Consider the following 12,106-nt stretch of genomic DNA (forward strand, 5'->3'; position numbering starts at 1 on the left):
TTAGAATAAAAACATTTTAGACTTAATAAAACTAATATTTCTTGAAAATTTACTTCATAAAAACTGCTCATTGTGATATAAAAATTGTTCTCATAAGTTGTTTAAAATAAAGCACTTCATGGAAAACTTACAGGTTCAACTCCTTTTATATATATATATATATATATATATATATATATATATATAGTAATTGAGCAAATGAGGATGAACATCAGAAAATGCAAGAAATAAAAACAGCGCATAATGTTAAGTCTGAATATTGAGAGGAGAGACCTGCAAAATGAGATTTTCAAACTTAAATTACATAAGAAAGAACTCTTATCAGGAGTTGGAGATAAGGACTTCGATATCATGACTGTAATCTTCTTGCTCTTTTTTAATCTCCGAAGCAGAGAGTTCAACAGATTCTTCGCAACCATGTACCTCAATCTTTAGTAGACGTTCACAATAGCCAAAATCAGAAGGGATCTCCAAATGCTGGCAGTTTCGCAAAACTAATCGTTCAAGTTCCGGAAAATCATACATTGAGACATTCCATTGTTCAATTTGTACCTCATCTAGTTCCAAGAATTTAAGTTTTTTAAATTCACCTTCACTTGTGTCCCATCTTTTTTCCTCAATGGTACCATTTCGTAACTTGAGAACCTCAAGCTCAGGTAGTGTTCCAACTATTTCCATTTGCTTCCAAGATAAATTGAAGTTACGGAGAGTCAACCTTCTTAATTTCAAGGGTAAATTGGTTAAATCGGGACTGGGGTCATCTATAACATAACTCCGACGGAAAGATATGCTGAGGGATTCTAGCTGACCAAGGAAATTCAAGGTAGGATAGCGATAGTTGTTTTCTGATGAATCAAAAAATACTGCAAATCTACATTTCAGTCTTCGGATGTTAGGTGAGTATCTCAAGATTTTCTCATCATTTTCATCATAAATGGAAACATAAGAAATTCTTTGTAGGCTACTTTCTGGGAACGTCTTGCCCTTAGCTGCTTGCTCACGCCAGGATTTACTGAATTGTGCACCACCGCTGAAATATACATGTTTTAGCTTCACCATATTAAAAAGGTTCTCCGGTATTTCAACTGTTTTCCTATTATCCACAAAAAGAAATTCTAGATTTTGAAACCTCTCTATTGATGATGGTACAGAAGAAACTGCCAAGAACCTTAAGAGAACCAAATCCTCTACTCGTGGTGTATTGTAAAATCTGAAGTCCATGCTTGATAAATCCAATACCTTAAGAAGTTTCAAGTTGCCAAAGATGAATGTGGAGGGATCAGGTAAGTTTCCTAACAGTGAGCGAACATGCAGTCCAAATGGTCTCGAAAAAGAAGGAATTGAGCGAGAGTGAATGCTTAGGCGTTGACATTGCTCATATACTGACAACTGACTGAAGAGCCATAATGTAGTGCCATCAAGTGTCACAGGATAATGACAGTAAAGCATCGCCAGAAACAACAGCAACATTGACATGATCACATATAGTCATCATCATTAGTGTGCAAAATATAAACAAAACAGAAGGCAAGATGAAACACACACACAGAGGGACATAGAGAGAGAGAGAGAGAGAGAGCTTACTTTTGAATCACCTTCATAAATTTATCTTTTTCAGCTATTTGCAAGCACATATCACGCAAGAGGTCATGAATACGGCAAGTTTTGACTCCACCATCGGATCTTCTTTTGGCAACTTGTACCAGGCTTCTATTAATGAGATGTTTCAGGTACTCCTGTGCTGCAGCCTCCATGCTCATGTTCTCTACTTTCTCGACAAACCCTTCAGCAATCCATAGCGATATCAACTTCCGGACTGCGATTTCCCTGTCTTCCTCAAAGGTTCCGAAGTAAAGAAAACATGGTTTCAAATGCATAGGTAAAGAATTGTAACTAAGCTCCAGTATATTCATGAACTTGTCTGACTCTTTAGCTCTGTGTGAACTTATTCTTTCAGCAACATCCTCCCATAACTTTGGTTCCTTCTGCATATTTGCGAGAACTGCAGCTATGACAACAACTGCAAGTGGTAATCCATCACATTTTCTTGCAATTTCCTCTCCTGTGACTGTCAAATTTTCAGGGAATGAAATTTGTTGGAATACCTTCCTCTTCAATAAATTCCAACATTCCTCATCCGTCAAGCGTTTAAGAGGATTAATAATGGCAGAAGATGAAGCTTTGGGAGCCACATCTTTATCCCTAGTGGTGAATAAAATTCTGCTTCCTTGTTCACCGTTTGGAATGTATGCTTTGATATTATTCCACGGACTGACATCCCATATATCGTCCATGACAATGATGTATCTTCTACTTATTAAACTTTGATAGAGTTTGCCACCCAAACTATTGTCGTCCATGTCCATCATTGCTTCTTTGTTAAGGACATTCATTGATGTTAAAATTTCAATTAAGATATTTCTACGTTGATAATTTTGAGAGACAACACACCAGGCGCGCTTGTCAAAATGTTTAACAATCGAAGGATCGTGATAAACTTTCTTTGCCAAAGTAGTCTTGCCAAGTCCTGGCATCCCAAAAATAGAAATAAATTGTAGCTGCTTTGTGCCTGTAAGGAGTTGCTCTTTAATTTTTGTCACCTCATCCTCTAAGCCAACAATGTCTCCAGTGTCAGGTGTCTGAGTTTGCAATAACATTTGTTGCCTTGGATATTCTGCATCCTTTAGCATTCCAGCAGAATATTTCTTCTTCATTTCTTGGAGTTGTATCCTAACAAGCGTAATCTTGTCAACTACTTGAGGAAGCCTGATTTTGAGATACCATACAGGAGAAAATGAGCTGACTACATATTCAACTTCATATGCTATGTCTCTAATTCGTATAACAAATTCTTCAAGCTCTGAATATCGTTCCACCTCCATGTGAGCAAGCAAGTATTGCAAGGACATTAGCTCACTATGGATTGTTCCAATTTCAGCCTTCACAGAAGAAATCCTGTCGTCATTGTGATTCAGTATAATCTTGAGATCGTCTAGAATTGAGTCAACAAGGAAGAGCGAAACCACATCTGTATTTGGGATCCTATCACTCTGTAATATTTCTGTGAGTGAGATGCAGTGCTCTTTTATCTTTTCGTTCAGGAGCCTCAGATTTTCCAACAAATGCAAAAGATTCTGCTTCATAGCAGTGACCGAAATACGGTCTGTGACGAGAAAGAAAGAATATAAAAAACTTCCCACTTTATTGGCTACAGCTTCAATATCTACCAATACAATCTTGGTTGTATGGAGCTCAGTGGGCTGCGATGGTTTATCCCCAAGAAAGGTGATAAGAAATTTTAGTTCCATATTAAGAGTTTGAATTGAATCGTTGACAGGAAGAATGAAATTTGGCTGAAGACGAAGTATTTCTTCTAAAATTTCGAGGAAAAGGTCAATGAAGACCGCAACACGCTCATTAGGATTAATGAGATTCTGCATGGAATTCGGGACTTCGAAGAATACTCTAAGCCTTGCCATGAAAGACCTAAATAATAAGGAAAAGTTTATGTATTCTTTACTATGTCGACTGGATCCCGAGCAATTCCTCGCCAAATCGTCAAGTCTCTTTAGCAAAGCAATTACTTCATCATCTTCACCGCACATTTTTATCATAAACTGGGCAACAATTAGAACAAGTTGTCCTTGACCATGGAACATTTCAAGCCTTTCGTTCTTGAATCGATATTCAAGAAGTTTCCTCAGATTGTTAGTTGAAGGAGTCATGCCCTGTTTCTGTCATTTGGATTGACAAACAATAACTCTAATGAGAGATTGGAACAGTAATGAGAGATTGGAACAGTTGTTTAAATTGCTCAAGCTTATCAAAATTATTAAGCAAAAAACTAATGATTACTGGAAATATATTTTCAAAAATTAACTTAACCAAAAAAAAAAAAAAAAAAAAAAATTAAAAAAAAAAAAAAATTAAAAAAAAAAAAAAATTAAAAAAAAAAAAAAATTAAAAAAAAAAAAAAATTAAAAAAAAAAAAAAATTAAAAAAAAAAAAAAATTAAAAAAAAAAAAAAATTAAAAAAAAAAAAAAATTAAAAAAAAAAAAAAATTAAAAAAAAAAAAAAATTAAAAAAAAAAAAAAATTAAAAAAAAAAAAAAAAAAAAAAAAAAAATTGTAAACAAGTTCTTAATATGGTTCTGCCGACCGAACTGGGGGTACCGAAAGCTGTCCCCCTCTTGCGGGAATGCATGAATATAAAAATTTTCAATTATGGTCCCCACCCCCTATTGTTAGTAGGTGAAGGATTAAGTAAAAAAAAATTATGTATATGTAGCATTGTCCTATTTACTTTGTATTTAGAAATACTTTAGAAAATTTAATTTCTCTTATTCTTAAGTAATTTTTTCTTTTAAGGTAATACTTGAGTTAATTTTAAGATAAGTAGTTTACCTTGACTGATAAAAAACTATTTATTTGAAAATTTAATTATTTAATTATTAGAAAATATACCTTATATCGACAAGTATGTTTCACAACTTTTTCCCTCCTTTTAGTTAAGTAAACAATTACTTTCATTTAAATGTAATTCTAATTTTTGTTTCAAAATAAGGAATTCACCTTTGATTAACAAAAAATATATATATATTTATTTTAGAACTTACCTAATTTACCAAAATTTAATTATTCATTTTAGAACTTACTTATTTAAATATTTGTAACTTTACTTATTTAATTATATGTAAATTTACGTTTAGTTTACAAATATGTATGAATAACTTATTTTCTCTTAACATTAAGTTGAATTGTTACTTTTTAAAAAGTAACTAATACGTTATCAATAATACTATCTTGCTCATTTTTAACTTCAGTTAAGAAAATAAGTTATTTATTTTATGTTAGAATTTGGGTGTGACCCAAATTCTTCATTGAAAATAATTGAGAGTTCTAATTAAAATGTACATTAAGAAGATTCTATTTAGAATGCTATTGTGAAATCCTATTCAAGTTTACTTGACAAATTCTTGTTGAAATTCTATTTGGAAATCTTATTGGGAGTTGAAATTTGGGTTGGACTTGAAAATGTTGAAATTATGGACTGAAGCATGTTCTCGCCACATTTTTGCTAGCCCTGGGCACTAGAGTGCAAAAAGCAGAGAAACTAGCTCTAGCCTACCGCTTGATCGACAAGGTGCAGCTCGCCTAGTACTAGCCATCGGTTCAAGCGACGGTGTTATTCGGCCTAGGCCCATTTTTGCTTTTTGATCCGTTTTCTTACATTCTACTTTAACTACAACTCTACCTTTAGGGTTTGGACATCCTCTAATTGTTCCTTATATAGTTGCCTCTTCATTATAATTTAGAACAATTTGGAAACATTATAAACACAAAAATATTTGTATTCTTTCTCCGTATTATAATAAAATTCTATTTACTCTATAAATTACATTGTTCTTTTGTCTTTGAGACCTTTATTTCATATTATGGCTATAATCTCTTATTTTCTCCAACAAATAATTATTGGATTAATCTGATATCATCTTCATTTAACAACGAACTAGTATCAGAAATTTTGATTTTGAAATTCTTGGGAAGATTGAGGTTGTGATCAAGTTAATAGCTCAACTTGATATTTTCATGATGAACTATAAAGTATGATATTCAACTATTAGATCACAATACAAGATTCTATTTGTGGTAGGTAAAGATGGGAGTAGTACTCGCTCAAATGAAATTTCACGATACGTTTTTGGGATTTGACAAGATATACACAATTTGGACTCCGAAGGAGAAACAATGGATGGATTGAAAGGCCCTATCTCAAATACATCTTCATCTTTCAAATAATATTTTTCAAGACATTTTGAAGGAAAAGTTGTCCGCTACATTATGGTTAAAATTTGAGCAATATTGCATGACGAAGAGTCTTACTAATAAATTACATTTGAAGCAACATCTATATTCTCATAGTATGATAGACGGTGCGTCGTTTGAGAATCACATAGCTACCTTCAAGGAAATTATCGTTGATTTGGAGACCTTGGAGATCAAATATGATAAAAAAGATTTAGGATTGATTTTATTATGTTCATTGCTTGCTTCATATACGTCTCTTATAGACACGATTTTATATAGTTGTGATACTCTCCATCGAAGAAGTCTATGATGCTCTATGTTCAAAGGGTAAGATGAAACATCTTGTTTCATCTAAGGTTCATGGAGATGGTCTCATTATTGATAGTGGTCGTGCAAAGGGCGTGTCAACATCTAACTTCAAATTTTTGTAACTATTGTAAGAAAAATGGGCACTTGATAAACAATTGTTATAAGTTGCAAAATAAAGGAAAATTGATTGGAAATCAACAATCAGAATTTTCAAGGGAAACAAGCATTGCAGAAATCCTAACAGTAACTACAACTTCAAAACTGATGAGACTTTGATACTTGATGCAACTTTCACTTTCCATATGTTAGTAAAAGATCCCGTGTTTTGATAAATGGACATAGAAAATTTCACTTTTATATCTTGCAGTGTTATACCAATCAACATATTTTAAGAACTCAGATAGATTTAAAGTTGGTTTATGTACCATTGAAGTCTAATTTGTGCTCTTCTTCAAAGAATAAATCTCAGTTTAATTTAGAAGTTATTGGTAAATTCGCCTTGCCACCATCATCAATGGTGTCATTATATTTATTTGCTAGTAACAGACCCGTTTTTTAACATAAGACTCCACATTGGTATAAATTTGCTGATTTAATTAATGGTTTGAATGCAGTTAAGGGTGTTGAATCTTGCCAAAATCCTTATTTTGATGTGTTCGGTTGTAATTCTATTATAAGGCTCGTTTAAGCCTTGTTTGGTGGTCATTAGATCACTTTTGCCCCTAGTTGGGATAACAGAGATGGAGAATATTTCTAGTTCAAAATTTTCGTTGGAGAAGTTCATTTGTATTTTTAGTTGAAGAGTTCAAGTTTATTGCAATGAAATTTGTCTCCAAGTGGAGGGTTTTTTTCTTTGAAGTTTTGTTCAATGTAATGAAATTTGTGTCAAAGTGGAGATTGTTCGAATTTGGGAGTTCTAATTCTTTGTTGAATATAATTGAGAGTTCAAATTAAAGGGCATATTAAAAAGAATTCTATTTGAAATGCTATTATAGAATTCTATTAAAGTTTAATTGCCAAATTCTGGAGAAAGTTATATTTGGAAGTTCTGTTGAAAGTTGGAATTTGTGTTGGAATTGAAAAAGTTGAAATTATGGACCGAAAAATGTTCTCTTCGTATTTTCGCTAGCCTGAGGCTAGCTTACAACTCTACTATTATGGTTCGAACATCCCCTAATTGTTTCCTATAGATAGTTGGCTCTTCATTATGATTTAGAATAAGTTAGAAACATTATAAACACAAAAAAATTTGTATTCTTTTTCCATATTATAATAAAATTTCCTTAACTCCGCAAATTATTTTTGTGTCCTTGAAATCTTTACTTTATATTGTAGCAATAATCTCTTATTTTCTCCAACAAATTAGTATTGAAGTAATCCGGTATCTTCTTAATTTCGCAACACTTTAAAACTTATTTACTTAAATTTACATTCCCTCTCCGCACGATTATCCCATGGTGAATGAATACTTTCTTCTTAACCCATTTAAGACTCCGTTTGATCCCCATTAAATTCAATTACATTACATTGCATTTTTTTCTCTCCTATTTTCAACCACACAATATTTCATAAAATAATATTACACGTAAATCGAAAAATTTTCCTTCTTTTTCAACCAATCATTTTTTCTAAAAAATACTATTCCCCCCATTTTCATTTTCAGGTAATGGGGATCAAACGAGGGCTAATTGTATGAGCATTATTTTCAGTCCTATTGACTAAAGGAGGTTAAGTTATGTGCATTAAATTCAAATCGAGTACCAGTTGCACTATGAAACAACTATAATTAAATTAATTTTATCCAATTGAATAGGAGCACCAACCTTGTTCATTATTTGGTACAAACTCTAAAAACATGTAGCTCAAAAATATTATATATAATAATATTTAGATGCCAATTTTTACTTGCATATACAATCAATTAGCATTAGTGTTCATAAAGAGACTCAGAGTTCTTCTCCTTCAACTAGAAAGTACAAATCTAATTTTGAGACAGAAAAAAAATAAATAAATCAAACTAAAACATAGATATCCAAAAGTTCAGATCACAAATTTTCTTAGACACATAAGAGTTACCGTTTGAAATGATTTCCCAGAACACTGTTGATCAACTGAGAAGTGTAGCACTATTTAGCTTTGTTTGGCTTTGATGTGGAAAAGTAGGTTCTGCAATCTACTGATTTTATTGAATGAGAGAGAGAAAGTAAAGTATTGAAAGAAGGATATGTTTTACTTCATGTGTGCATTATTGAAGTGGATAAGTACAGCGTTGAATATTGATTAATTTATAAAGGAGTATTCTATTGTACCCATCAATCAAAGTGGTTTTTAGAAGCATAAGCTAATCAGATTTCACGTTGATATTAATTTTATTTAAAAAAGAGAAAAAAAAAAGAAAAAAAAAAGAAGAAAACCTTCGTGTCATAAATCCCAATACAAAATCTTGCTTAGTATTATTTGACAAAGTTCTTGATAAAAAATTTAACATATTTTGATAAAAGCTTATATAGCCCTGTTTGATCCCTATTAAATTACATTTCATTACATTTTATTTTTCTCTCTCTTATTTTCAACCTCACAATCTTCCATAAAATAGTATTAAACGTAAATCGAAAATTTTTACCTCTTTTTTAACCACTCATTTTTTCAACAAAACACTATTCCTCCTCTTTTCATTACCAAAAATGGGGATCAAACAGGGGCATAATATATAAGGCTAAATAGAATAAAACATCCTTATCTTTAAATGTCATTGTGCAAAACATCAATATCTTTAATTTTTTGACATTTCCACCCCTATTTTCACATTTCATTGCGTGAAATGTCATTTTCATCCATTTTTACAATAAAAATATGATTTTATCCTCCTATTCAAATAAAACAAAAAGAAATGACAATATAAAGAACCAATTGCAACAATAGCCCCCAAATTTTCAAAAAATTACAACTTAATCACAAATATATAATTAAAAATCTAAACGAGAGGTGAACACCGTTTGTTTTGGACAGTTTGAGATAAATTTTCAAATCAAACCATTTAAAGGGGTTTGAAATTTTTCAAACCGAACCAAACAAATCCAAACCATTTTTTTCGGTTTGGTTCGATTTAAAACTACAGTTTTAGCAAAAAAAAAAAAATTATTATATATCAAATAAGTTAAAATATAAATATTAGTCTAAAATTTCATGTTAAAATATAAATTGTATTATTAAAAGAATTACAAATCAAAGTTATATAATTATAATCATTAAATGCAACAACATGATATAAATATTTTAAACTCTTAGTCGATACTAATGGCGTCCATCTGCAAGTGTAATACATGATTCTTTTTTTTTCATAAATATAAAAATATAGGACATAAATTCATTGGTTATAGTTAAATGATATAAAATAATTAATAAAAAAAATTTCAAACACAATAGTACCTAGCTACTATGAATTTTTGTGAATCATTCAAAACTTCTACTAAATCTAAATATTGGTGAATTATTTTAAGGGAGATCGACAAACTGACAATAATTAGAACAAAACAACATAACTACCAATAAAAATATAAAAATAATTACCAAAAAATAAAAGAATTTTGGTAATCTGACTTGAATTTGAGCAAAATTTAAGCAAATCATTAGAAGGAATTGAAATGTGCACGTTTGAATTAAAATCTAGATTTTATTGTCTATTCAATTGTAATGAAGAATCGATGAATGTGGTTTAGCATTAGTTGTTCAACAATTTATCCAATTTAAAGGTTTTACATTCATAGTTGTAATGACTCATGCATATTTGGATATGATCAATTAATTAATTGAGATGTATAATTGTTGAATTGAGTTTAATTGAATTAAGTCTAATATAAATGTATCTTTTTAATTGAAATGTGTTAAAGTTTTAATTGGATTAAATAAATTTTAGAATAATTTATTTTCAGATTTATTTTGATAAATGGTTTGGCGGTTGAAAATGATTTGCAAAGATTGAAACCTAAACCAAACCTACGTTTCTATCTCTACTTTCATAATACAATCAAATGAAGATTTATTCATACAAATAAAAGTTAATGAAAGTAAAAAATTGATACATAGATGAGTAGGATTACTGTTTCGGAATCAAAATAACAAAATCTGTTCTGAAATGCTTTCCCAAGAACAATATTGATCAACTGAGCGGAGGAGCAGCACGATTTGTTTGGCTCCGATGTGAAAAAGTAGGTTATGTGATTTACTGATTTTATTCAACATGAGAGGAGTAAAGTGTTGGACGGCGGCCATCCTTTATTATAATGTTATTATAATGTGCATAATTGAAGTTGTTGGGAAGAACTGTATTAAATTTCCACACATCAATCAAATTGCTTTTTAAAAACATTAGGAAGTTGTTGGGAAGAGCATTGATTAATAATTCGTCCGTATTATATTTCCACACATCAATCAAATTGCTTTTTAAAAACACTAGGAAGTTCTTGGGAAGAGCATTGATTAATAATTCGTCCGTATTATATTTCCACACATCAATCAAATTGCTTTCTAATTTCAATTGATTAAAGCTTCTATTAATTAAAAGTTCTGACAACAAAGGACGGTTACATTTGAATTTTGAAGAATCTACTTTATGTTTTTTCCTTTTTACCCCATGCCTCCAAGCACTCATTATTGTCTCTTTAATTTTCTTGCCCCAGCTGGTCCAACACCCATTTCCACCAAGAAAATTGGGCCCCACTACATTATACGCTTGATAGCAAGCTACCCGTTTACTTCTATTCCCTAAGCGTAATGAATATACATTTTCATTTTTCACACATTTTGCAAATCCAGAATGCTATCCATACACATAAACACACGTTGTTGTTGTTGTTGTTGTTGTTGTTGTTAATATTAATATTATTATTATATGAGGAAAAGTATCATCATCATCATCATCATCATCATCATCATTATTATTATTACAACATCTACATGAAAAGAACAACAGTGCGACAGAAGCAAACTTTTTTGTTAAACATGATCAATTATTTCCGGATTGTAAGATTTTATTGGCAGTGCAAAACATAAAATCCATTTTGTAATTGATCATGACATTATTGACGCTGCGGATTACATGAAAATAACATCAAATTGCCTCTCATGCACTTAAAGGTGATTGCACAATAGACGTTACAATTTAACCAGTACAATTTTTTCCAATGTTGTTGCGCCATATAATCGAGAAGACGATCCCACTAACTGCACAGCATTTCTGTGTTAGTCAAATGTGTCGAAAAAGCAGCTTTTGGATCTTAAAGGTTCATTTTTGCTTTTTAAAAATCGTGCCAAACGTTCCCTTCTTATCATATATAGATCCAAAAATTGCCACGATAAATCATGCTTGCATACAGCTTTATTTAGACAAAGTAAATTAGACTTAAAAAGCAATTACAATAAAAAACTCTTAAGCGCATACTTTTTGTACATTTCAAGAGATCATTTGTCGTTGCATAGAGCAGTCCAATTTCAATTGATTAAAGATTCTGACAAGAAAGGATGGTTACACGTGAATTTGTTTTTCCTTTTTACCCTACGCCTCCGATCACTCATCGTTGTCTCCTTCATTTTCTCACTCCAACCGGTCCAACACCCATTTCCACCAGCACAATTGGGCCCCACTCCATTGTTTGCAAGCTACCCGTTTACTTCTACTCTCCAAGTGTAATGACTAATGAATATTCATTTTCACACCATTTTGCAAATCCAGAGAGCTATCCATAATTTCCCGGGTCATATTTCAATGGTGCAAAGGACAAGGGTGAGGTATATTCAACTTTGTTGGCAGTCACAGTATGAGGATTCGATTCCTGAAATATGGATTGGAACTCTTTGTGAGTATCAATATACAGACAGCTCTTGTTTCCTGACCTGTTGGGGCACATCCGGCGATTAACCTCTCTCGGAGCGGTGGGAGACCCTTTAGGTTGGGTTCAATCTTTTTTTTTTTTTTTTTTTTTTCAGAGGT

The 12,106-nt window shown here is 31.5% G+C and overlaps 1 protein-coding gene across 2 annotated transcripts; it reads right to left on the reverse strand.

The window, feature by feature from the left end:
* Nucleotides 1-217: 217 nt before the first annotated feature.
* Nucleotides 218-8,466, reverse strand: LOC111365328 (putative late blight resistance protein homolog R1A-3). 2 transcript variants are annotated; one of them, XM_022985785.1, is made up of 3 exons: nucleotides 8,194-8,466; nucleotides 1,585-3,740; nucleotides 218-1,393 (listed from the first exon to the last, which is right to left on the reverse strand). In XM_022985785.1, the coding sequence occupies exons 2-3, from the start codon at nucleotides 3,723-3,725 to the stop codon at nucleotides 322-324; spliced, it is 3,213 nt and encodes a 1,070-aa protein (XP_022841553.1). In that variant the 5' UTR covers nucleotides 3,726-3,740; nucleotides 8,194-8,466; the 3' UTR covers nucleotides 218-321. The 2 variants fall into 2 exon arrangements, with proteins under 2 accessions (XP_022841553.1, XP_022841552.1); XM_022985784.1 differs by having other exon boundaries at nucleotides 1,585-3,734; nucleotides 8,194-8,385.
* Between the last annotated feature and the right edge of the window lie 3,640 nt (nucleotides 8,467-12,106).

Source organism: Olea europaea, chromosome 17 (assembly GCF_002742605.1).
Source record: "Olea europaea var. sylvestris chromosome 17, O_europaea_v1, whole genome shotgun sequence".
In the NCBI taxonomy this organism is placed as follows: Eukaryota; Viridiplantae; Streptophyta; class Magnoliopsida; order Lamiales; family Oleaceae; genus Olea; species Olea europaea.

Bases quoted from the DNA above. Each gene is read 5' to 3' on its own strand.
- LOC111365328 (XM_022985785.1), bottom strand. From the start codon at position 3,725: ATGACTCCTTCAACTAACAATCTGAGGAAACTTCTTGAATATCGATTC. The intron at 1,394-1,584 runs GTAAGCTCTCTC...ATGGCTCTTCAG, and splicing joins TTTATGAAGGTGATTCAAAA to TCAGTTGTCAGTATATGAGC.